The sequence below is a fragment of the Capricornis sumatraensis genome, chromosome X (assembly GCF_032405125.1).
Source record: "Capricornis sumatraensis isolate serow.1 chromosome X, serow.2, whole genome shotgun sequence".
Classification (NCBI taxonomy): Eukaryota; Metazoa; Chordata; class Mammalia; order Artiodactyla; family Bovidae; genus Capricornis; species Capricornis sumatraensis.
In genome coordinates, this window is record NC_091092.1 from 34,911,844 (window position 1) to 34,935,677 (window position 23,834).

Consider the following 23,834-nt stretch of genomic DNA (forward strand, 5'->3'; position numbering starts at 1 on the left):
GTACTTGTTGCATACTAATTTGCATGAAGGCCCTCTTGTTTTCCAAAACTATGTTTAGAGAAGCAAGGCAAGTTGAGAGAGTAAGCACTTACTCTATTAGAAAAACCACCGTTCTTTTTTCTAAGAAAAAAGAGTCTTAGAAAAACCACTGTTCCTTTGTTAACTTGTATCTTGGGTATGCTTAGCTTTACCTTTCTTTGGAAACACATCTGCATCCATTTTGTAGAAAAGTATGTTTTTACTTCATTACTTAACAAATTAAGGAAGATCTTAGAAGTCATAAGGTGTTATTTTCATCAGTAGTCATAAACTAGAGAATTCAAATGAATAACTGTTGGCACAGTAATAAATATGCTTAAGGCAGACCTCCAAACTGTCATATTGCAACGTTGAACTTGCATTTCCTTCCTTTTTTTCCTTTCTCCTCTCCCTGTCTCCATTCCTCTTTCTTAGTGTATTAATTACAACTCATTTACATTTGAAGTTTCAACTGTAGACTGTTTCTTATTTTTCCTAAATAGTTTTGACCTGCTTATACTGAAAGAAGTGGTACAAAAAATGGCAGGAATAGAAATTACAGAAGAAATGACAATGGAGCAACTAGAAGCCATGACTGGTGGAGAGCAACTAAAAGCTGAGGTGAGAGTTGCTCTTTTTGTTTAGTGACTTAAAATTCGAACTGGGTGCATGTTACCTTTTAAAATCACATTTAAAAAAGTACTTGGAAATATACTTCACCAAGGGAATGAAAGACTTATTATGCTGAGAAGTATAAAACATTAATAAAGGAAGTTGAAGATGATTCAAAGAAATGGAGGAGAAGGCAATGGCCCCCCACTCCAGTACTCTTGCCTGGAAAATCCCATGGGCGGAGGAGCCTGGTAAGCTATAGTCCATGGGGCTGCGATGAGTCGGACACGGCTGAGCGACTTCACTTTCACGCATTGGAGAAGGAAATGGCAACCGACTCCAGTGTTCTTGCCTGGAGAATCCCAGGGACGGAGGAGCCTGGTGGGCTGCCGTCTATGGGGTCGCACAGAGTTGGACATGACTGAAGTGACTTAGCAGCAGCAGCAAAGAAATGGAAAGATATTCCATCCTTCTGGATTGGAAGAATTAACATTGTTAAAATAGCCATACTACCCAAAGCAATCTACAGTTAATGTCATCCCTGTCAAAATATCTAGGACTTTTTTTTTTTTTTTTTACAGAACTAGAACAGAATCCTAGAATTTATATGGAACCATAAAAGACCCAGAATTTGGGGGAGGGAGGTGGGAGGGGGCTTCAGGATGGGGAACATGTGTATACCTGTGGCGGATTCATGTTGATGTATGGCAAAACCAATACAATATTGTAAAGTAATTAACCTCCAATTAAAATTAAAAAAAAAAAAGACCCAGAATTGCCAAAGCAATTTTGAGGGAAAAAAACAAAGCTGGAGGCATAACCCTCCCAGACTTTAGACAGTACTACAAAGCTACAGTAATAAAAATGTATGCTTGTTCATAATAAAGAATTTAAACATCAAATAAGTACATAAAACTAAATGTCAAAGCCATACCCTTCTCTTATAATCATCCCCACCTCCCTTTTAAAAATGGCAATGTTCTAGTTATTTAAACCGTTTTAAAAAGCTGAAACAAAGTATAAAAGATAGTAATACATCTAAAAGGAAATAAATATCAAACCTTCTGTGGTCCTTGATACCCCAGCTGGCATAAATCTGAGCATAGTTACTCTGTTGTTGAATCTGCTCCAAACTGACTAAAGAATAGTCCTTTATAAGGAACCACATGGTAGAAAGTGGAAAATATGTAGAAGTTTAAAGACAATTGGCAGTTATCTTTAAGCCAGTGACTAAAGCCAGTGGCAGTAATAGTGTCAGTAAAATGAATTTGTCAGGAGAGGGAAGGAATGTAAGGTGTGTGAGAGTTTTTATCTTCAGGATTGTAACCAAATCTTTCCTGTTTTCTTTTTTCAAATCAGATGGCATGTGTTATGTACTGGTACACTAGTAAAATGTATGTCTTTTCTTTTGCAGGGTGGTTATTTTGGTCAGATAAGAAACACGAAAAAATCCTCCCAGAGATTAAAGGATGCACTATTAGACCATGATCTTGCTCTTCCTCTCTGCCTGCTTATGGCTCAGCAGAGGAATGGGGTAATCTTTCAGGAAGGTGGAGAGAAACATTTGAAACTTGTGGGAAAACTCTATGATCAGGCAAGTTAAAGTGGCCTTTGTGTTTCTGTGGGTTTTTAAATCTTCATAATGGAAAATATAAAATGTTATATAATTTGAAAAATGTCATTTTGCTCATCATATATGTTATATATACCATGGTATATATATTATATATATATTATGGTATATGTTATATATGGTATATATATTATGGTATATGATGTATATATAAAATAGACATTCTGGAAATAGGGACAATTTCTGTGCAAATTATGATATTTAAGAGATGGCTCTAGGGGATATAATAGTATAAGGTTTTCAGTCATTTTTGAAAATTTTATGGTAATAAACTTGCATTTATAATATACACAGGTTTAGAACAAAAACCTAACAGAATGTGAATAACAATAATCATAGATGGTATAATGAACCCTTGATCAGTTTTAAGGTCTAACAACTTCACATGGTGATGTTAATTGTATCACTCTCTAAAAATGTATTATGTGTTCTTGGGCAATAACATTCAGGTGACAAAAGACGTAGTAATACGTCTCTAGTCAATAATGCATTAAGCACTGAAACCTATGGCTAACCTAAAAAATGTGTTTAACTATCACCATATTACAAGGTAATTAAAAAACACACGTGTTTTATAAAATTTTCTACTTTTAAGGGCCAAGAGAATTGACTTGTATATACATAATATTGTTCTATAAAATTTAGGTAAATATATTTTACCACTAAAAGTGGTGAACTTGAGATCCTGGTTGACTATCAAAACACCTGTGGCGGATTCATGTCGATGTATGGCAAAACCAATACAATATTGTAAAGTAATTAGCCTCCAATTTAAATAAATTTATATTAAAAAATTCTCAAATTAGTCAACTTTTCAGGACTTGAGTGTATTTTTTGTAATATGATTAAGTTTGTGGATTGTCTCCAAAGTTCTTTCAAGTAGTAATATTTGAATTCTTAATTGTTAATCAAAATATTGTTAAAAAGAACATCTTAGTCATTTTCGAAAACATTACGTTGGTTTAATAAAATGTTAGCACATTTGTGTTTTTTGTCTTATTTTTTAAATTTAGTGTCATGATACCCTGGTACAGTTTGGTGGGTTTTTAGCATCTAATCTAAGCACAGAAGATTATATAAAGCGAGTGCCTTCAATTGATGTGCTCTGTAATGAATTTCACACACCTCATGATGCAGCATTTTTCCTGTCTAGGCCAATGTATGCACACCATATTTCGGTAAGTATAAGTATTTTTGCTGCCATTCCAAGAATGATTCCACATTACTTCTTAACTGTTTTATTTGTAAGTGCATTGTTTGACATAGGTTATTAGAGAGTTGCTCTTTTGTTAGTACTCAGCTCTGAGCAGTGGTCAATGAACATAACCCTTTTAAAAAGGAAAGTCTTTCTAGTTCTATAATTTTACTGTTGCTACACTACCAGTTGTCCAAGTTGATATCTTATAGGCCCTTTAGAACTATAGTTTTTAAACATTAGTGCAGATCATCAGGAAATTATTAGAGAACCACCAGGGAAGCATCTTAAAAACTTAACCCCATGTCCATAAATTCTGATTTAGAAACTTGAATGCTACCAGAGAATTTTTTGCTTTGTTTTTTTTTTTAAATAAGACTAGATGATTCTGATGCAGATGAATGTGGCATATCATTCTGAGAAACACCCCTAGTGAGTTTCCTTAGTGACAGTTATCCTTGTCAGATAGTTGACTTGCTATTACACATACTGCCTTGAAAGAAAAGGCTGAAAGACTTAACCACCTCTAAACATTGTAAATACTTCCGCACTCTCTGTTGTGTAACTTCTAGGGAAGGTATATTCATGGTTTCTGTTTTATTTCTTTCCACCTAAATAAAAAACAAATGAAAACAAACAACAACAAAAAGCAAACTAGAGTCCCCCCAAGTAGGTTATCTCTTTAGTGACTGTACTGAAAATCAAGTAAGGATGTGGGGTAAGAGGAGAAAGCCCTTCCTCTTCTTGTTTATCTGCCATCTGGACTCTTCCCTTCAAAGCCATTACCTCTAATAGGAATAAACTTTTCCTTTTTCCTCAGGGCCATGGTCAGTCCTCTGTTTGGAAACTGGTCTTCTCCACTCTGACTGGAGTCTAAGCATATTCTTCATTTTTGTGTAGGCTTGGATTCTAGCCCTTCTGTTTATCTGTTGTTTTTAAGTCTGTACTATGCAAGGCTTTCATTACATATTTGAGGAAAGATCTTGGTTCCCCTATCTTTAACTAGGATCCCTTCTTTTTTCCAGTAGGGATACAGGGCTGTGTATTAGAGTTTGGCAAAAGATGCTGAGAAATTTGGGATCTAATTGATCATTTGATCAACCTATTAGTTATAAACCTAGCTGTTAGTGTTTACATATCAACCCGCTACAGTCTCACACTTAACTTCTAACAACTGACTAAATGTTAATTGATTCAACTATTGCTTGCAATACTGTGCTTTACTCTCTAGAGGGAAAAAGACAATAAGGGAGTAAGATTGGGCTGTTGCTTCTCCTTCAGACTCTTCTCAATCCAGAAAATTTATATTCTCTTTCTGTAGTTATATTTTGTGTTGTTGCTCCATCCCCAGAATATCAGTCTCAGCTATACAACAGGGGACCTGATTTCTTGAGGGACTGAGGTGGGAGAATTGCTTCATCTCAGAAGTTCTGACCTACCGTGTACTATACTGAAAATGAACACACTAATCAGTGATATTGAACCCTAGCAAAGAGGAAAACTTGGTTGCTTGACGTTGGCTGAGTGTTTCCAGATCAGAATATGGAGCAGATCATTCATACCAACAGCTACTTTTTCCATAGCCTGTAGAAAATATTGCTTGAGAGATAAAAATATCTAAACAAAGAAATGTCATTCCCCTCTCAGGGTTGAGAGGAAAACAGAACTACAGAGGTGGCTGTACAACCAAGTCAGGGGTAGGCCACATACTACCTCCTGGAAAGGGAATTCCTCAGCAACGTTGGTTGCACTGGATTGGGCATCCAAGCTTCCCTTGGGATCCTTATTTTGCCTCTTGCAAAAGCCCCTCTTGAAGAACCTCCCCCCTGCTCTTAAAAATACCTATTTTATTTCTTGGCCATGCTGTGCAGCATGTGGGATCTTTGTTCCCAGACCAGGGACCATACCTGCATGCTCTGCATTGGAAACGTGAAGTCCCAACCACTGGACTGCCAGATAAGTTCTTTGAAGAACCTTTGATGAGAGAGTATGAGTATTAGAGGGCATCTAGGTCCCTTCCATAAAGTGATTACTGGCAGACTCCTGGGAATAATTAAGCCAACCAAATACTGCTCAGATTGTTAGACTGAGAGTGTTTTGAACAGTAATTAGAAGTACAGCAGAGACTTCCTGGCAGTCCAGTGGTTAGGACTCTGCTTGCACTGTAAGGGTCATGGATTCAGTTGCTGGTTGGGGAACTAAGATCCCATATGCCTTGAGGCACAGCCAGAAAAAAATAGCAATAACAGTGAGTATCAGTTCTATTCCGTAGGTCTGGTTCCCCAGGTGACTTTGTAGAACTGTTAAACTTATCAGTTTGACAAGGAAGTATTTGTCCTCAACAAATATGAAGTATAGCCATCTTTTCTGATTGAGCCTGTTTTATTTTCAGCTAGATAGGAACCAGGAGGGTGCCTGGCAATAGAAGTCACAGATTCAGAATGAAAGGATTAGGGAGACTAGGGCTATCATGTAACACTCTCATGTTGTTGTTGTTGTTTATTCACTAAGTCTTGTTTGACTCTTTGCCACCCCTTGGACTGCAGCACGCCAGGCTCCTCTGTCCATGGAATTTCCCAGGCAAGAATACTGGTTTTAATCGTTGAGACCCACCTTGCAACACTGGTCTCAAAGAAAGGCTTTTCCTCTAGTTCATATTCTATATATGACCAAATCAGGTAGATAAGCTATCTTATGCAGGTAATTTCAGCACTGTTTTATTCTATGTTTTGTTAGAACCTCAGCAAATATCGTTCTGCACACATAGGTTCATATTAGCTGACTTCAATCGGAGAAGGCAATGGCAGCCCACTCCAGTACTCTTGCCTAGAAAATCCCATGGACGGAGAAGCCTGGAAGGCTGCAGTCCATGGGGTCGCTGAGGGTCGGACACGACTGAGCGACTTCACTTTCACTTTTCACTTTCATGCATTGGAGAAGGAAATGGCAACCCACTCCAGTGTTCTTGCCTGGAGAATCCCAGGGACGGGAGCCTGGTGGGCTGCCATCTATGGGGTCACACAGAGACGGAGACGACTGAAGCGACTTAGCAGCAGCAGCAGCAGTTGACTTCAATAGGACTTCAGTAGGATCAAAAATGTTGAAGTCTTTCTTATCGCAGCTGCTATTCTCTCAGGTTTCTGGTGTAATTGGGACTTCTCTCCTAAGTAATGTTCTTTTTATTTATAGCTTTGTCATCTGTAGCCTTAGTAGTTATCAGCATGCTTTCTAAAATGGAGATAACAGGAGATAATTTTTCCCACTTCTAAAATAATTGTATGATTCTCTATTCTGCTTGAGATATCCTGTGAAACAAAGAGCACTTGGTGTGCCTTCAAGCCAATGAGCCTAGAGTATGGCAGCACTCAGTGGGAGCGGCAGCCGGATTGTAAGGAGCCAAGACTCTGCTTGTCATGATGCAGAACTGGAAGTAGGACCTTTGACTTCTGACCTTCTAGTTCTGGGTTCCATGTTTAGCAAAAACTGTGAATGATTTAAGTGCTTTTCTAGCATAAAGAAGCAGCTAGTTTTAGATGTCCTCTTAGGTTCATCTTCAGGGATGATGCCAAACCCAGACAGTTTTCTGGATGAGAGCTCTTTCATCTTAAAGAAACTGAAGGACATGAGACAGTAGCAACAACTCTGTATTGTTTTCTTTTTTATGTTTGGCATATATTTTATGAACTATTGATAATATGTGGTCCCTTCCATTATACTAACAGATTCTTTTTTTCATACAATTAATCCCAACTCTCTCCCAAACCAATCAAGCCAAAAAATAAGCTATAGGAAGTCAGTTCCCATATGATTTAAACTTCAGTATACCATAGTCATTCAGAGAAAATCTTATTTGGCTTAGCAATAGGATTATCGGTAGGTCCTTGTTTGCCCAAGACTTTCCCAGTTTTAGCACTACAGTCTTGCATCCTTGGAAACCTCTCAATCACGGGGAGATCTGGACAGTTGGTTCTCCTACTTAGCAGTCTTATGGTAATGTTCTCATAACCTTTCTTTGTGTTGATCCAGCTTCTTAATTGACAGATCATAACAGATGACAGGGGCTACATGTAGTGATAAAACATTCTGTCTTGGTTTGCTGTCCTGCTTCTTTCCTAGTGTTTAGACCATCTACTTGGTTCCCTTGAATATTTCAAAAGCAGGAGTGGAAACCCCACCTGTTCAGTCCTTGATGCAGCAGCAAGAGAGTATAGTGGGGGAAATGGACAAGGGGCTCACATACCCTATTCACTTACTCAGCAGAAACTTGTGCAATAGGAATCTTCTGGAAAGCTCCTAGTAAGCACACAGGACTAAATATTGAAACAGCTTCTAGGGATGATTTATCTTTAATGTTGTTGGTAAGAAATTAGATTTCCTGCAACATTTTTGATTGGTCATTTTCTAATTCTTGAAAAGGGGACCTAGGTTTTTTTTGGTAACTTTATTTTTTACTAGAGTATGGCCAATTAACAATGTTGTGATAGTTTCAGGTGGACAGCAAAGGGACTCAGCCATAGATATATATGTGTATCCATTCAAGGGAACCTAGGTTTTTATACTATGAAAATCATTGCTATAAATATTGTATGTGTGTGTTTTTACTTTTTTATCTCCAGTCAAAGTATGACGAACTTAAAAAATCAGAGAAGGGAAGTAAACAGCAGCATAAAGTTCATAAGTACATCACATCATGTGAAATGGTGATGGCTCCTGTTCATGAAGCAGTGGTTTCCTTACACGTTTCCAAAGTCTGGGATGACATCAGTCCTCAATTCTATGCCACGTTCTGGTCATTGACAATGTATGACCTTGCAGTTCCACATACCAGCTATGAACGGGAAGTCAATAAACTTAAAATCCAGATGAAAGCAATTGATGACAATCAGGAAATGGTAAGTTTTGTTCTAGTAGTTCAAGAAAAATAACTTCATGGTATTAATTCAACATTTTCCTTACCTTGGAATTATATTAGCTCAAGTTTCTATCTTGTTGTTTTATAATGTTTTTCTAAGTGGGTTTAGAAATGATCTCTCCATGAGTGGGGGCGGGGGCTTGGTGAGTGCATGGAGATTATGATCAATCAGAAGGTATTCAAGTTTGCTTTTCTACTGAATGCTGTGCTAGTAACTTAAAATAGTCTGTGTTACTAATTGCATGAAGAATAGGAATTCCCCAGAGGAGAATTCTTTAGGAGAAAACTTTATTGAAGAGTTGAGTCTTAAACTGGATAGGCCTTGAAGATAGGATAGGTTTAGAAATATGGAGGCAAATTGGCAACTCTAGAGCTTCAGCAAAGGTATGAAGTAATCTAAAGTTTAAAGAGACCGTTTGTACTATTGAATGGGCTTAGTGATAAATTTGAATGGTTAGGATGATGCCCAATGCTGTAGAGCAATGGAAGTTAGAAAGGAAGGCTTGATAAAATTCCGAGCTATTTTAGATTCCTGAGCAGGGAAGCAATAATGGTAAAAATGGCACTTTAGAAAGCTTGCTCATAACAGTGGTATGAAGGATTCGTTTGGTAGGCCAAGGGACTGGCATGAGGCAGGAGACCACCTAGGTGGCTTTTGGGTAATTCATTATGAGGTACTGAGATCATAGACTATGGTGGAGGCAGTGAGAATGCAAGGGACTTGTAAGCAGTTAGAATGTTGAAACAGAGAAGGAGGGATCCAAGATGACTCTATGCCTCAGACTAAAAGTACCACTGTTGAGAAGGTAGCCTATTTTGGTAGGGTACAAAGACTGACTTTATTGACTGGAGGTGAAAGCACATCCAAGTGGACTCCTGAACATCCCTGTTGAAGTAATTAGTATAAAATACTGGCATTTATCTCCTTACATTTTTTAATTAAAAGAAGGAGAAGTAATGTGCCTATAGTTAGAAAAGTATCTAACTTATACTTTGTAGCCTCCAAATAAAAAGAAAAAAGAGAAGGAGCGGTGTACTGCCCTTCAAGACAAGCTTCTTGAAGAAGAAAAGAAACAGATGGAACATGTACAGCGAGTTCTGCAGAGACTGAAACTGGAAAAGGACAACTGGCTTTTAGCAAGTAAGTTGTTGGAATTGTTACATTTCTGCCACTTCACATGAAAAAAGCAGACGTTTATAACTTTGGAGGTACTGAAGTGTATTATGTTTGTATTTCAACTCAGTGTTCACTATCCCATTCTTTAGTTTAGTTGCTAAGTCGTGTCCGACTCTGCGAGCCCATGGACTGTAGCCCACCAGGCTCTTCTGTCCATGGGAATCGCCAGGCAAGAACACTGAGTGGGTTGCCATTTTCTTCTCCAGGGGATCTTCCTGACCCAGGGATCAAATCCGAGTCTCCTGCATTGCAGGCAGATTCCTTACCAACTGAGCTATAAGGGAAGCCCATCCCATTCTTTGGTTATTCATTAATGCAGAGTTGACTTCACATGTTCACTGAAAGAACAGATTTAGTTTGTGATGAAATTAATTGACCATATTGGCAGCTTATCATTCAGCTCTTATGTATGAAATCTTATTTCTGGAGAAATTATAGGTAGAAAAATGTCCACAGAGTGAAAATGAAAGTCTTATCCCAGGCATGACCTTTTGGTTACAAACTATAAATAGTTTGTGGTTTTATAGCATTCTCTACACTAAAGTTAATGTTGTCATGTTTAGTGACCTTGAGGCACTTGAGGGAGAAGTTTACCACTTAATATATTCTTCCCTTATTTTTAGAATCTACCAAAAATGAGACCATCACAAAATTTCTACAGCTGTGTATATTTCCTCGATGTATTTTTTCAGCAATTGATGCTGTTTACTGTGCTCGTTTTGTTGAATTGGTACATCAACAGAAAACTCCAAATTTTTCCACACTTCTTTGCTATGATCGAGTAAGTTCTTTTTATTGCAACCTTTAAAAAAAGTCTCACACAAAGATAGCTAAACATTATAATCTGTGGAGGTATTATTTGTGTGTGGTTAAAAGTATGAGCTCAAGAGCCAAGTGCCTGAACTTGAATGCTAGCTCTGCTACTTTCTAGCTATATGATCTTTGGCAAGTTTTTTCAATCTCTCTGTGCCTCAGTTTTCTATCTGTAAAACGGGATAATAGTACCTGATTCATAAGATTGTTGTGAGGATTAAATGAGTCATTACACACAAAAGCACTTTGATTAGTGCCTGGTATATATAATAAGCACCCCCTTGTTAATCCATTAACTCTACATTTGAGTTTATGCATTCTTAACCTTCACCCCCTCAAAAAACAACAAAAAAGCTTACACTTTTGCACATATATAAAAGCCGGGACACTTTTTAGTATGGTCACATTCACAGATTTTTGCATCTGGCTTTTTTCTTAATAATAAATTACTGCATTATGGTTTAAAAATCTGATTTATGTTACCACCTCTTAGCTGCCTATTTCTAGTTTCTGTCAGCCTTGCTTCTGCTTAACCCTGCTTAACTGCTCCCTGTAACCCCATTAATATCTATGGCTAAGTCTGTTAAAAAGTTACGATGTAGTAATAGTGATATTTTTTTCTTCTGTCATTGTAAATCAGCTTGCTTTATAAAAGTGGGTTTTTGTTGTTGTTATTGTTGCTTTATAAATGTACTGTTTTCTCACAAAAGCCAAAATCTTTAAAGGTCTTGGAATTGTGAATATAAGAGGGGATGATGCACTTTGACTAAAGCTACCTGTTTAGTTTATTATGATTGGTATTACATGGTCTTTTAATATTTTGAACTTGATCTGTCTTCATATTTCACACATTGTTTTCTGTAGGTTTTCTCTGATATAATTTACACAGTCGCAAGCTGTACTGAAAATGAAGCTAGTCGATATGGGAGATTCCTTTGCTGCATGTTAGAGACTGTGACCAGGTGGCACAGTGATAGAGCCACATATGAAAAGGTATGAGAAACAAATACTATTGGACATTTACCCATTTACCATGTATATAATGACCACTTCCAGTAAGCTCTGGGTTGTTTGGTTTTAAAAGGGAAGCTGAGTTCAAGATTCAGTTGTAAAACAATGTTTAAAATTTAAGCACAGTTCATTCATTATTAAAAAGTGCTATATTTTTATCTTATCTCAAACTGACATTTCAAATTAATGTCACTGAATAAACAATCTTTCTGTGAAAACTACCTGTAATTCAGATACACATCATATTTTCCCATGGAATCATTAATCTAGTCTGCTTCAGTTTCAGCTTCTGCTATTTTGGAGGACAGAATCTTTCTGTAAAAGTGACAGCCTATTTTCTCCCTTAGGAATGTGGAAATTATCCAGGATTCCTTACTATATTACGAGCAACTGGATTTGATGGTGGAAATAAAGCTGATCAATTAGACTATGAAAATTTTCGACATGTTGTACACAAATGGCATTACAAACTAACCAAGGTAAGAAAAAAATTTGTATTTCTCAAATGTGTTTTTTTCTTCTTCATACTGACACTTTTATAGTAACAGATCTTAAAATGTTTGTTGTAGGCATCGGTACATTGCCTTGAAACAGGCGAATATACTCACATCAGGAATATCTTGATTGTGCTAACAAAAATACTTCCTTGGTACCCAAAAGTTTTGAATCTGGGTCAGGCTTTGGAAAGAAGAGTGCATAAAATCTGCCAAGAGGAAAAAGAGAAGAGGCCAGATCTATATGCATTGGCTATGGGGTAACAGAATTATACTTTAATGTGATTTATGAGACTAGATTACAGAAGGATTCTGAAGACTCTAAAATGTTTTACAGTGTTGAAGTTTATCTTCTGCCTTACTTCAGGAGATTATGGGAGATTATGCGATCATGTTCCCACAGGCTGGTGAGAGTTGTCACTTCTGATTATTAGCTTCCGGTCTGTACTGGATGATAGTTTCAAAAGTCATACATAACATATTTTGGCTTGGAGGAAATGCAGTTTTATCATTAGTTGAATTATCAGATCTTCAGTAGTGGAAAAAAGGCATTTTAGTTGAAGGATTAGTTTACACTGAGATTTTTATTTTTAAGCATCTAGGCTCTCCATAAAGACCTTTAGGAACTTACTGAAAGTTAATATTATTCTGTTCTTTGGAACCAAGTATCAGAGTGAATAACTTGCTAATTTTATTCTTTTAAACCCCATGTTTGTGCCTTTTGATTTGTATTTGTATATTTAAACACTTTGTGCGACTTTCAGCTACTCTGGGCAGTTGAAAAGTAGAAAGTCATACATGATACCTGAAAATGAGTTTCATCACAAAGACCCCCCTCCGAGGAATGCAGTTGCCAGTGTACAAAATGGGCCTGGTGGTGGGCCTTCTTCATCGTCGATCGGAAGTGTGTCTAAGTCAGACGAAAGCAGTACCGAGGACACTGGTATGCTTATTTGTATGAATTTATAAGTAATACATTTTGTTCCAGGAAACTGATATGTTTTGTATCCCATGACAAGTAAAATGCTGGCTTAGTGTTACTTTTTTGTTTCCTAAGTAGGAGTATGTTACTGCCAAGAAGTGATCATTCCTTTGCTTCTTTCTATCTAGTCTTTAATCATTTTGCTGTGAAATTGTAGCTTATTTACATCTTGGGGCTTATCAAATAAAGCTTTACCTTTATTTCAGATAAATCAAGGGAGAGATCTCAGTGTGGTGTGAAAGCTGTTAATAAAGCTTCTAGTGCCACACCAAAAGGGAATTCAAGTAATGGAAATAGTGGCTCTAACAGGTAGGAACACTGTGTTCTGAACTAAAATTCTGAATTATTATATGATTAACCAACCTCACTAGACATGAATGAAAGAGGATGATAGTTGAATACTATTAAACTCATTTATGTTGGACTTAAAAATTTTGTATATACTGCTATTTGATGATATGCTTACCTTCCTCACATGTTTTATAATGCTGAAACTACCTTTGTTTCCTCTACTGGAATATGCAGAGGAATGTATGTGTTGAAGTTGAAAAAAATTTTTTAGGATTGGGTGTTTGCTGTGAACAGTCTAGGTAAGAATAATTAATATGAGAGACGCATACACTGATTTAGACCAATGGTCCATCCAACTAAGTGATCCAGTTCCTGATCATAGCACCCTTGGTTGGCTTACGGGATAGTTTTTGTTACTTTTTAATTCTCAAAGGTTATGAACATATACAAAAAGGTCCAGCATCACTTTAATTACCCTTTCTTAATCTACTGTTTGTGAATTTGGTTATTATTTATTGGATAAAGAAGTACTTTCCTTTTGTCTTAAAGTTGTCCTTTAGTTTTCTTAGTTGTCCTTTAGTTCTGAAATTTTTGAAGTTAGTAAAAAAAAAAGGCTTTATGATTTATAACATTGAATATATTTTATGGCCATTTTGTCTTAAAATCTCGTGTTTTCCTTCTTAAGCAGCAAAACTGTTAAAGAAAATGACAAAGAGAAAGGAAAAGAGAAAGAAAAAGAGAAAAAAGAAAAGACTCCAGCTACTACTCCAGAGGCCCGAGTACTTGGTAAAGATGGTAAAGAAAAACCAAAGGAAGAACGGCCAAATAAAGATGAAAAAGCAAGAGAGACGAAGGAGAGAACACCTAAGTCTGACAAAGAGAAAGAAAAATTCAAGAAGGAAGAAAAAGCTAAAGATGAGAAATTCAAGACCACTGTCCCGAATGTAGAATCAAAGTCAACTCAAGAAAAGGAAAGAGAGAAGGAGCCGTCCAGAGAACGAGATATAGCAAAGGAAATGAAATCAAAGGAAAATGTTAAAGGAGGAGAGAAAACACCAGTTTCTGGGTCCTTGAAGTCACCTGTTCCCCGATCAGATATTACAGAACCTGAAAGGGGCAAGTTTAAGTTTGTCTTTCATTTTACTTGTTTACCTTTGGTTGTTGTAATTTAAAGGGAGAAACTAATACTTAAGAATCTTAGAAGTTGGTGTTTTTTTTTTAAGTGTTTGGGAAAAGTGGAAACATATCTTAATTGTGACTATTTCTTTTCATCCCAACAGAACAGAAACGTCGCAAAATTGATACCCATCCTTCTCCATCACATTCCTCCACAGTAAAGGTTAGTATAGCCTGAGGAAGGCAGCGTCCATGTTAGGCTCACCTGTTTGGAATACATGTCCTGACTTCCTTCAAGTCTTGTGCCAAGTATTCACTGGAGCCACTGGAGGTTTTATATTGCATTAGAAAATGATTTTTTTTTTACATATTGGTGGACTGATATTTTTTTTCCTATCAAGTATTTTTCTTATAAGAATATTAAAACTTCAAGGACCTAGCACTAATTTTGTAGTGTTTCAAAGTGCAAGAGAAATTTTTCCCAGAAGTGCCTCACTGCTTTAAGCAGTCTTTTTTTGGAGTGCAATGATAGCTACAAGCAAATGAATCTTTGCAGCAGAATGAAGCCTATTTTCCAGCATAAATATTGAAGAATATATATCACTGAAGACTTCCTGGATGATACAAGATAAACAAGATACCTCTGAATTCATCAAGCTACTTGATGAGCATCATACCGATGTGTGCCTTCTAAGAAGGAGTCTTGAAAGGAGTTCCATTTTAAAGTCTCCTTGGTGATCAGTTCTCCTGTAGTTGTGTATATTCAGTGAGCATGCAGCTTCTGTTGTATCTTCCCTTGGAGGTTTGTTTATACCCATTGGGTTCCCAACAAGTTGAACCTTGCAGATGTGGCATCCAATCCTACCACCCAGCAAAGAGAAACCCCAGGCATTCAACTGCAGCACAAAATCGTGGGTGTAGCCTTCTTGAAGACTCAGGGTAGCCATTCCTTGCTCCATATTTAATTTTAATTCTAAAGTCATCTAATTTCATGGAATCTTTGAATTTGCAGTACGTTGAACTTTTAAACCTGTAAGTTAACTAATTCTTCATCAAGAGCACTGTGGTTGAATACCGTAATTTCATTTTCTTTTTTTTTTTTATGTCTTTTTTTTTTATGGGAGGTATGAGATTTACAATTAGAGGCACTTTGCAAAAAGAAAAGAGTTAATTACTCTTTTATAGAATATATTTTGTTTTCTTGTTAATGTAATGCCACTGAGTTTTCTGGCTAGAATAAAATTTGTGTATATTTATGATAGAGTCACAAGTAAAGTTTGAAACCTCCCTATTAAAGAAACAATGTTGTGATCTCCACTATCTTAAACTTTTTTGTGGGGAAAAAATATTTTGCTTTTTTAAGCTTAACGTTACCTGTAGCTTAAATACAGTATTATGAAAAAATGTGGCATTGACATTTATTTTTAAATTCTGAGCAGAGATTTTTATGTTACAATGAGTACATATAATTGAGTTTTTTTTAACATTACAATTCCATTACATAGTTTTTTTTTTTTTTAACTGTTGATATTCATATAATAATGACATCACGAGATTTATCCTCACAAGAAGTAGATGGTTTATTTCCAGGTTACAGCCATACTTCCCAAAGTTCCTCTGGGTTCTGAGAACTATGCCAGCTCACCTGTCATCTCCATTCATTTTCTACAGGACAGTCTCATCGAACTCAAGGAGTCTTCAGCAAAGGTTTGAGTCTTTTAAAATCATCATGCCTAAGTAAAACAAAGAAAAATTCGTTACTTCATTTGTTTAGTATACCCTCACCCTAGTAAATTCAGTAAGCTAGTGGAATAACCTTTAAAAATACCTATCACAAACTGAAACAGTGGATGACAATGGGGATGATCCCTTTAAATGAAATTGTTACAAAATGTATGTAATGTGGCAACCTTTCTATAATCTCTCCTTGCTTGCTGTTATGCCTTATCCTTTTATGCTTCAAAATCTGAAAATAAGTTTAAGATATGCGAAGGGAGTTGTTGGTTTTTTTTTTAAGGGGGAGTAGGCTTATTTAATTTCTCAAAACAAATCTGTCAGACTGTTTTCTAATTTTTTTAGATAACCCAGAAGACCAAAAGATATATCTGATGCATTCATATAACTCTTCTAAAAACCGAGTCCATCTCAACCCATAAACGTCAACCCATTTTATGTCACTTCTGCCGAGCTACCTTTTTGGTAGTTGTGGCATATTATCAAAAAATATGGTTAATGTAAGCTAATCATTCTCTTGGAGGGGAATATTCAACTCAATGGTTGTGTTTACATGTCAGTATTAATTCTTGCCTATTCTTGAGTATTCTGCTACTAAAAATAATGTGCAGTTTGTGTATCTTATTACAGAGTTCATTCATTTCATGATTATAGTTGAATTGTCCAATGTTCATGTTATTTTGTCTTTATTATTATAAAATTTGTACCCTGTTTCACTTTGATTTTCTACTTTGCCTCCTCTTATATCTGCTAAGTATGATTCCTTACTGGTGGACCAGTAAAAAAATGATATCTTGGAACAAAGCCAGTTGACAGTACTAACCACTTTTAGAACTATAGCTTTAAATTGAAATGTCTGTGGATATTGGGCAAGTAAGCACTAATTTTTAACAGCTTAGATTAGCCAATATGCCTGTCCTGAAATTGTAGCATTGTTTTTAGAATATACTGTATTAATCAAGTGTGAATGGTTTCTTTTAAAGTAAAATTTTTGCTATATTGATTATGTATTCCAGTATAGTAGATTTTTATAACAGAGTGGGATTGTGTATGTATGTCAGTCTTAACCATCAGTGGCTTGTGTGGGCTATTTTAAATTCATGGGTTTACAATGTTACCTTGTGAATATTTCCTGGAACATATTTTGAAGCAGTTGGAAACCTGCTGTTATACTTAACTGGATTTTTAAATCAATGATGAAGATTATGGTTCCTTGCATTTTGTGAAAGCCTTTTGAAAATAAAACATATGAGATAAGCATATGTTATCTCATTTCATACTCATCATAGATGTTGTGAGGCAGGTAGGGCAAGTAGCAGTGTCTTTTTTAAAACAAATAACAGCCTAAAGTTTCTGATCTTTTCCCAGTGGCATATAACTTGTTAGTACCAGAACTTGTACTAAAATTAAGGTTCCTCAAGTATTCTTACCACCATGAAAATAAAGTTGTAAAAAAATAGTTCTTTGATTCCTAGCACCCATATTTCGATAGTAGTTGAGAACGTTCTTAACTTCTTTTGTGTGTTTGTCTTATTTTTTAAATTATAGTGATTCAAGGGTGATCCCGTTCCCCTTAAAAAAAAGATAGTGATTTTGTGGGCATTTAAAACTCAATAGATTTATTCCATATTCAGTCAGAACACTTAGAAATGGCATATGAATACACTTGTAAAAATTGTGACTCATACCACTTTTCAGATCCTTAGTGCCTGACAGTATGATTAGATGTTCAGTAAATATTTAAAATGAACTTCTGTGCCTTTGGACTTGTTAAAGCATCCAAAGTTCACTAGTCTGAATAGTAGTTGATGTTGCTTTTTGTGTGTCTAGGAAAGTTTACTAGCATATGAATGTCTTAGAAATTTTTTTTTTTTCTGGATTTTGAGTGCTTTTTAATATGAATGATCTCTAAATAAACTCACTGTTTCTGTGGTAGCTTTTACTTTTTAGAGGATTTGAAAGGTATGTGTCTATATTTTCAGGTCACTTTGTTATTGTACATGTAAAAACGTTGCCCTGCTTTAGTTTCATCTTTTAGTTATACTTTGTCCAGGATCCTCTTTTTAAAAAAAAATTAAATAGTTGCTATTTTCATTTTTTAATCCATAGTGAAAGTAATACATGGACTTGGCTTTTCAAGATGAGTTAGTATCCAAATCTTTTCTGTCAGTTCACCTTCTACCCCAGTTTCCAGTTGGCATGTTTCTAGTTTTGGTCCATTGTGTTTTTATTTAGCAATCTTAGCACTTACATTGGATAAAGTATGCATAGCAGGCTCCTTTAAACCAAGCTTCTCTGTAATTTCAGAGGGGAGCAATAACCCCCCTCAAAAAATAAACTTCAGCTTTTAATTCTGTTCATCATCTTAAAACAAGGGTCTACAACCAAACCTGAGCCTACATGTCAGGCCATCTTCATATGTATTGAGTACTCACTGTGTGTACAAGGCACTGGGAAGTATGTAAAAGTAGAAAAAGGGAAATTAGCTTCCCTGCCGTCCTGTAAACTGTGTTATGGACAAAAGTAAATGACATGATATTAATTGGGAATACGTGTCACCAAAAAGGCTAATATAAGTTCACTGGACAGTGATTTGTGGAGTTGAGGGAATGTTGAACTGCTGATGGCTTTTGAAGTCAAAGTAGGAGTTTAAGAGATTAAGATAAAAATGAACACCTGTTCCAGTGAAGAGACCTGCTGGGAAGTACAGAGAGTTAGGGAGCAGCAGCAGCCACAGCCTAGGGTATGTTGGATTACTCCATAGAAGAATAGAATTGTGCAAAGATTGTGAAGAGCTTGGAATACTCAAGCTAAGGAATATGCATTTTATTCTGTAGGCAATGAGAGACTGTTTTTGTAGAAAAGAGTGTTGTCATCAGAACTATTCTTAGAAGGATAGAAAGAAGGAATAGAACTGGTATATTTCTAAACTAAGAATTTTTAGGTTTCCCAATTCCTTGCAATACAGAATTCAAGTTAGGTACACTTAATTCTTGTGGAGGAGTGTGCATGTGTGCATGCCTGTGTGCACACATGTGTGCATGCGTGCACATACTTACTGATAATCACAAACAGAAATTTTACTGGGAGAATTAAGCAGTACTACACTAAGAGTATTGCAATAACATCGGTTTCTTTGTCTTGTCAGTTTCATGAGTAATATTGACTTAAGGTGTGAATAAACTCCTCAGTTAGAAAATCTTAGTGTCATTTAGGGCATGTACCTGGCAAGAGTACCTTTTGGACAAGCATTTTTATGATTGTTTCTCATTCTCTTGCTCTTTGTTATTAATAAACATTTTGTCTATTTCAGTTGATCATCAACTTTTATACATTGAATTTTTAAAGAATCTACTTATGCATTGCTATGGCAGTATTTCTGAGCAAACTGAATTGAAAATATTTGGTGGTGTTAAAAAACAAGTGTTAATTCTCAAACTGATGGCTGTCTTTTTTTGTGTATTCCTTTGAATACCAAAGGATTTGTTTGTGTAAAAATATTTGACTTTTGACTCACTGTTCTTTTCATTCTCAAGGTATATCTAGAATTGTGTAGTTATGTAATGAGTTATGTTCAGTATCCTGCCTAATACTTTTTAATGTCTTAAGTTAAATGTAACCTTATAGCACAGTTATAAATGCTGCAAGGTTAGGTGTCTGATTATTTCCTTAATATTTTCTTTCCTAATGGATTTCCATATTTACAACTTGTATAAGTAAGATTACCTCTTCTTTAGAATTAGCACATCCTTGATCTTTGGCTATTTTATGGCCTATGGGCCTTTCATTGGAGAAAGAATAGGCAAAAGAGAACATTGGTTCATCATTTTTCAGTCTGTTTCATCAACCTCAATGGACAATATGGCTTTCTGAGCTTTTTAGAACCAGTAAGACAAATTTTGAGCTTCCCTGGTGGCTCAAATGGTAAAGAATCCACCTGCAATGTGGGAGACCTGGGTTCAATCCCTGGCTCAGGAACATCCCCTGGAGGAGGGCATGGCAACCCACTCCAGTATTCTTGCCTGGAGAATCCCATGGACAGAAGAGCTTGGGGGACTACAGCCCATGGGGTCTCAAAAGAGTCGGAGACGACTGAACGACTAAACACAGCTCAGCGCAAGACAAATTTTACAATCAATTGTGATTACTTGACAGAAACTGGAGTGCTTTCAGAAGTAGAGAATATGCAGCCTTTACTATAATGGTGATTAAGGAATAATCTATTTATGATTTATACTGAGGCAGAAAAGACTTATTAGTAAAGTCATGGCTAGGTTTTATATTATACTTTCCTCACTGTCATCAGTTGCTTATCAGTGAATGGTAAAACTTTTAAAAATTTCCGTGATTGTGTAGAGTTTGTTTTTTTTGTGTGTGTGGTAGAGAAAGTCCAGTAACTATTTTTCACACATGAACTCTTGTAATGATGGTGGCTATAGGTCTTCACAGTAGAACTATATAAGAACCTGTAGCTTGTGAATTTACTAATAAAAATCTCAGTTGAGGGAGGAGTGAACTGGTTGAGTTTAAATGATAAACATTTACAAGGTCAAGAATTGAAGTCTTTGCATAATTTATGCCATGCCCTGTTATTTTAACCTCTCATAGTCCATACAGCTGACCAGTTTTGACTTTGGGTCTACTACCAAATGTCTTTCATTAAATAAACAATCGAGCAAATGATGTCAATACTGGAAAACTAATAATCTTTAGTAATATTGCCTTAATTTAACAGCTCTACATTAATCATACTCCTCCACCACTGTCCAAGAGTAAGGAGAGAGAAATGGACAAGAAAGATTTGGACAAGTCAAGGGAAAGATCCAGAGAAAGAGAAAAAAAAGATGAAAAGGACAGGAAAGAGCGGAAAAGGGTTTGTAATTTTTTAAAAACTAGTTTGGAAAGTTCATTATCATGTATGGTAGTGTGTCTGGAAAGTTCATTATCATGTATGGTAGTGTGTCTGTTGTCTTATTTAAAGTACTAGTTTGTTGCATGACAGTCTATTATTTGGTGTTTAACTGGTATTTTCACCCTAAAGTGTGTTTGAATCTTCTACAGTATAAGGATCTTCAGCCTAATAATCTCTACCAGCTCTTCTTGCCTATCATGTCATTTTACCAAGTATGTGAAACTACTGCAGATATTCTCCAATGCTAGTTAGCTATGCTCTTGTAGAAAAGTAGTACTTTAAAACAAAAACTCTCAATCAACGTAGTTCACAATTCTTGGTTCTAGGATCACTCAAACAATGACCGAGAAGTGCCACCGGACTTAACCAAGAGGCGGAAAGAGGAAAATGGAACAAGTACGTAGACTTATTAATACTTTGCAAGTAGTCATCAAACTGAATCGAAAAAGGCTTTCATGATTCTCTTTTATAATTTTAGTGGGGGTTTCAAAACACAAAAGTGAAAGTCCATGTGAGTCTCCTTATCCAAATGATAAAGACAAGGAAAAAAATAAGTCAAAATCTTCAGGCAAAGAAAAAGGCGGCGACTCTTTTAAATCTGAAAAGATGGATAAAATCTCCTCTGGTGGCAAAAAGGTAAATTTTGAGAACAAAAGGAACAATGAACCATTTTCTTAGACAATCTCCCATTAGAAAATTTAGCCAATATTGGTTTTTTTTTTTTTTTTTGTAGTCAAATAGTTTTCTGTTAATTATTTGGGGGTGGGAAGAGGAGGTTTTGGAGGAGGGCAGGTTTTCTTGGAGAACTTGAAGCAGTTTAGTCCCAAATTGCTGGGAGGGTAGAATTAGATTACTTCTGAATTTCCTTTCCTCTCCATTCCACTCACACCTGCTTCTTGTCATTGAGTTTCAGTGTGTTTTCTTTTTTCTCTGACAACAATTCTTATAGTTACTCTTTAGTCATGAGATTAAAATATGGTCACATGTATTCTCCCTGATCATTACACTGTTATAAAGTCTTTCTCATTTTTCAACACACTTTTATAATATTTTCTCCTAATAAACTTATGTTTACATCTTATATGTGATTTTAAAATTAAGTGTAGTGTGCATTCTCTTAGATGCTAATGGAGAATACTCAGAATATATCCCATGCATCTGTCATAAAGTAAGCAAGTCATTACTAAAGTGTTTACAAAGCATCATTATATTTAGTTAACATATATGCCATATATTCATAGTTCTTCAAAGCAGTTTTTGAAAATTATAAGGTGATGGTTTTTAAAGGGAGGCTGCTCCTTTTAAAGAAGTATTTTAAACTGAGGTAAAATTTCACATAACATAAAATTAACCATTTTAAAGTATATCATTCAGTGGCATTTAATATATTTACAGTGTTTTGCACTCATCATCTGTCTAGTTCTAGAACATTTTCATCACTCCAAAGGGAAACCACATTCTCATCAAGTCATTCCCCATTTCCCCCTCCTTTTAGCTTTTCACAACTCTGAATCTGCTTACTATCTCTATGAACTCTTTATGAGCTTATCAAACACTAGCTATTTCCTATAAGTGGAACTGTATAATGATGTGGCCTTTTGTCTCTAACTTCTTTCACTTAGTATAATGTTCTTGAGATTATTCATGGTGGTGCATGTATCAGTACTTCATTTCTTTTCATGGCTGAATAATATTCCCTTGTTTGGATATACAACACTGGTTTATCCATTCATCAGTTGATGGACTTTTGTCCTGTTTTCCACTTTTTGGCTGTTGTCAATTGTGCTGCTATGAACATTTGTGTGCTACTATGAATTATTTGTTTGAATGTCTTTTTTCAGTGATCTTGTGTATATACCCAGGAATGAAATATCTGGGTTATATGGTAATGCTATGTTTAGCTTTTTGAGGAACCACCAAACTGTTTTCCATAGTGGCTGCACAGCTTACATTTCTACCAGCGATATATGAGAGTGCCAATTTCCTTACATCCTTGCCAACACTTGTTATTTTCTGTTTCTGTTTTATTTGTTTTTACTTAGTGGGTGTGAATTAGTATCTCACTGTCATTTTGATTTTGTGTTTTCTTAATGACTAATGATGTTGAACACCTTTTCATATACTTGTTGGCTATTTGTATATCTTTTGAAAAAATCTGTTTAGATGTTTTGGCCATTTAAAAAATTGTATTGTCTTTTTGTTACTCAGTTGTAAGAATTCTTTATGTAGTCTTGATATTAGACACTTATGAGATACATATATACAAATATTTTCTCCTGTAGGTTGTCTTTTCACTTTCTTGATAGTGTTCTTTGATGTATACAAGTTTTTATGTTTGGTGAAGTCCAGTTTTGTTTTGCTTGTGCTTTTGGTGTTATATTAAGTAAGTCTGAAGAAAAATTTATGGCTGGTGGCTGATGAAAAGGAATTTTAAGCTGATTTTTATATTTGGTTTTCCCTTCCTCAACTAATTCTACCATTCGTTATAGGAGTCCAGGCATGATAAAGAAAAGATAGAAAAGAAAGAGAAACGGGACAGTTCAGGAGGAAAGGAAGAGAAGAAACAATATCCTTTTCATCTTATAGATCTTTTTAATCAGTATAATGGAAAACTTTGATACTGATGTTATTTAGAATTGTACCCTTGTAATATGTGTCCTAACTGCCTAAGGACTTTTTAAAATGGTCTACCTTTTAAATGGTCTCTCTAGTTAACCCTCTCAAATGTATGAAACATGGAAATGGGGGACTTGATTGTTTTTTTAAACTTCTTTGTTAACTGAGGTGGTTTTATGCCACCAAGGGATTTAAAGTCCCTCTGGCTCTATCACCAAGAGGAGGAAAGGAAACAGAGTCCCTTGGGCTGGGGGCATGGGGAATAGCAGAGCAAGATGATGCTGCAGCTGAGCAGAGCTGGTAGAGTCTGAGACTACC

At 35.9% G+C, this 23,834-nt stretch overlaps 1 protein-coding gene across 1 annotated transcript in view; it reads left to right on the top strand.

Annotated features, from left to right (window-relative positions):
• THOC2 (THO complex subunit 2) overlaps positions 1 to 23,834 on the top strand; it is a 135,085-nt gene that overhangs the window by 85,051 nt on the left and 26,200 nt on the right. The window contains exons 20-37 of the mRNA XM_068962040.1: positions 522 to 639; positions 2,045 to 2,224; positions 3,277 to 3,441; positions 8,075 to 8,350; positions 9,370 to 9,511; positions 10,171 to 10,328; positions 11,225 to 11,353; positions 11,719 to 11,850; positions 11,941 to 12,125; positions 12,630 to 12,808; positions 13,054 to 13,156; positions 13,824 to 14,254; positions 14,419 to 14,477; positions 15,926 to 15,961; positions 20,724 to 20,861; positions 21,227 to 21,296; positions 21,379 to 21,536; positions 23,390 to 23,466. Of these exons, the coding sequence (XP_068818141.1) occupies positions 522 to 639; positions 2,045 to 2,224; positions 3,277 to 3,441; positions 8,075 to 8,350; positions 9,370 to 9,511; positions 10,171 to 10,328; positions 11,225 to 11,353; positions 11,719 to 11,850; positions 11,941 to 12,125; positions 12,630 to 12,808; positions 13,054 to 13,156; positions 13,824 to 14,254; positions 14,419 to 14,477; positions 15,926 to 15,961; positions 20,724 to 20,861; positions 21,227 to 21,296; positions 21,379 to 21,536; positions 23,390 to 23,466 (2,736 nt within the window). The remainder of the gene's footprint in view (positions 1 to 521; positions 640 to 2,044; positions 2,225 to 3,276; positions 3,442 to 8,074; positions 8,351 to 9,369; positions 9,512 to 10,170; positions 10,329 to 11,224; positions 11,354 to 11,718; positions 11,851 to 11,940; positions 12,126 to 12,629; positions 12,809 to 13,053; positions 13,157 to 13,823; positions 14,255 to 14,418; positions 14,478 to 15,925; positions 15,962 to 20,723; positions 20,862 to 21,226; positions 21,297 to 21,378; positions 21,537 to 23,389; positions 23,467 to 23,834) is intronic.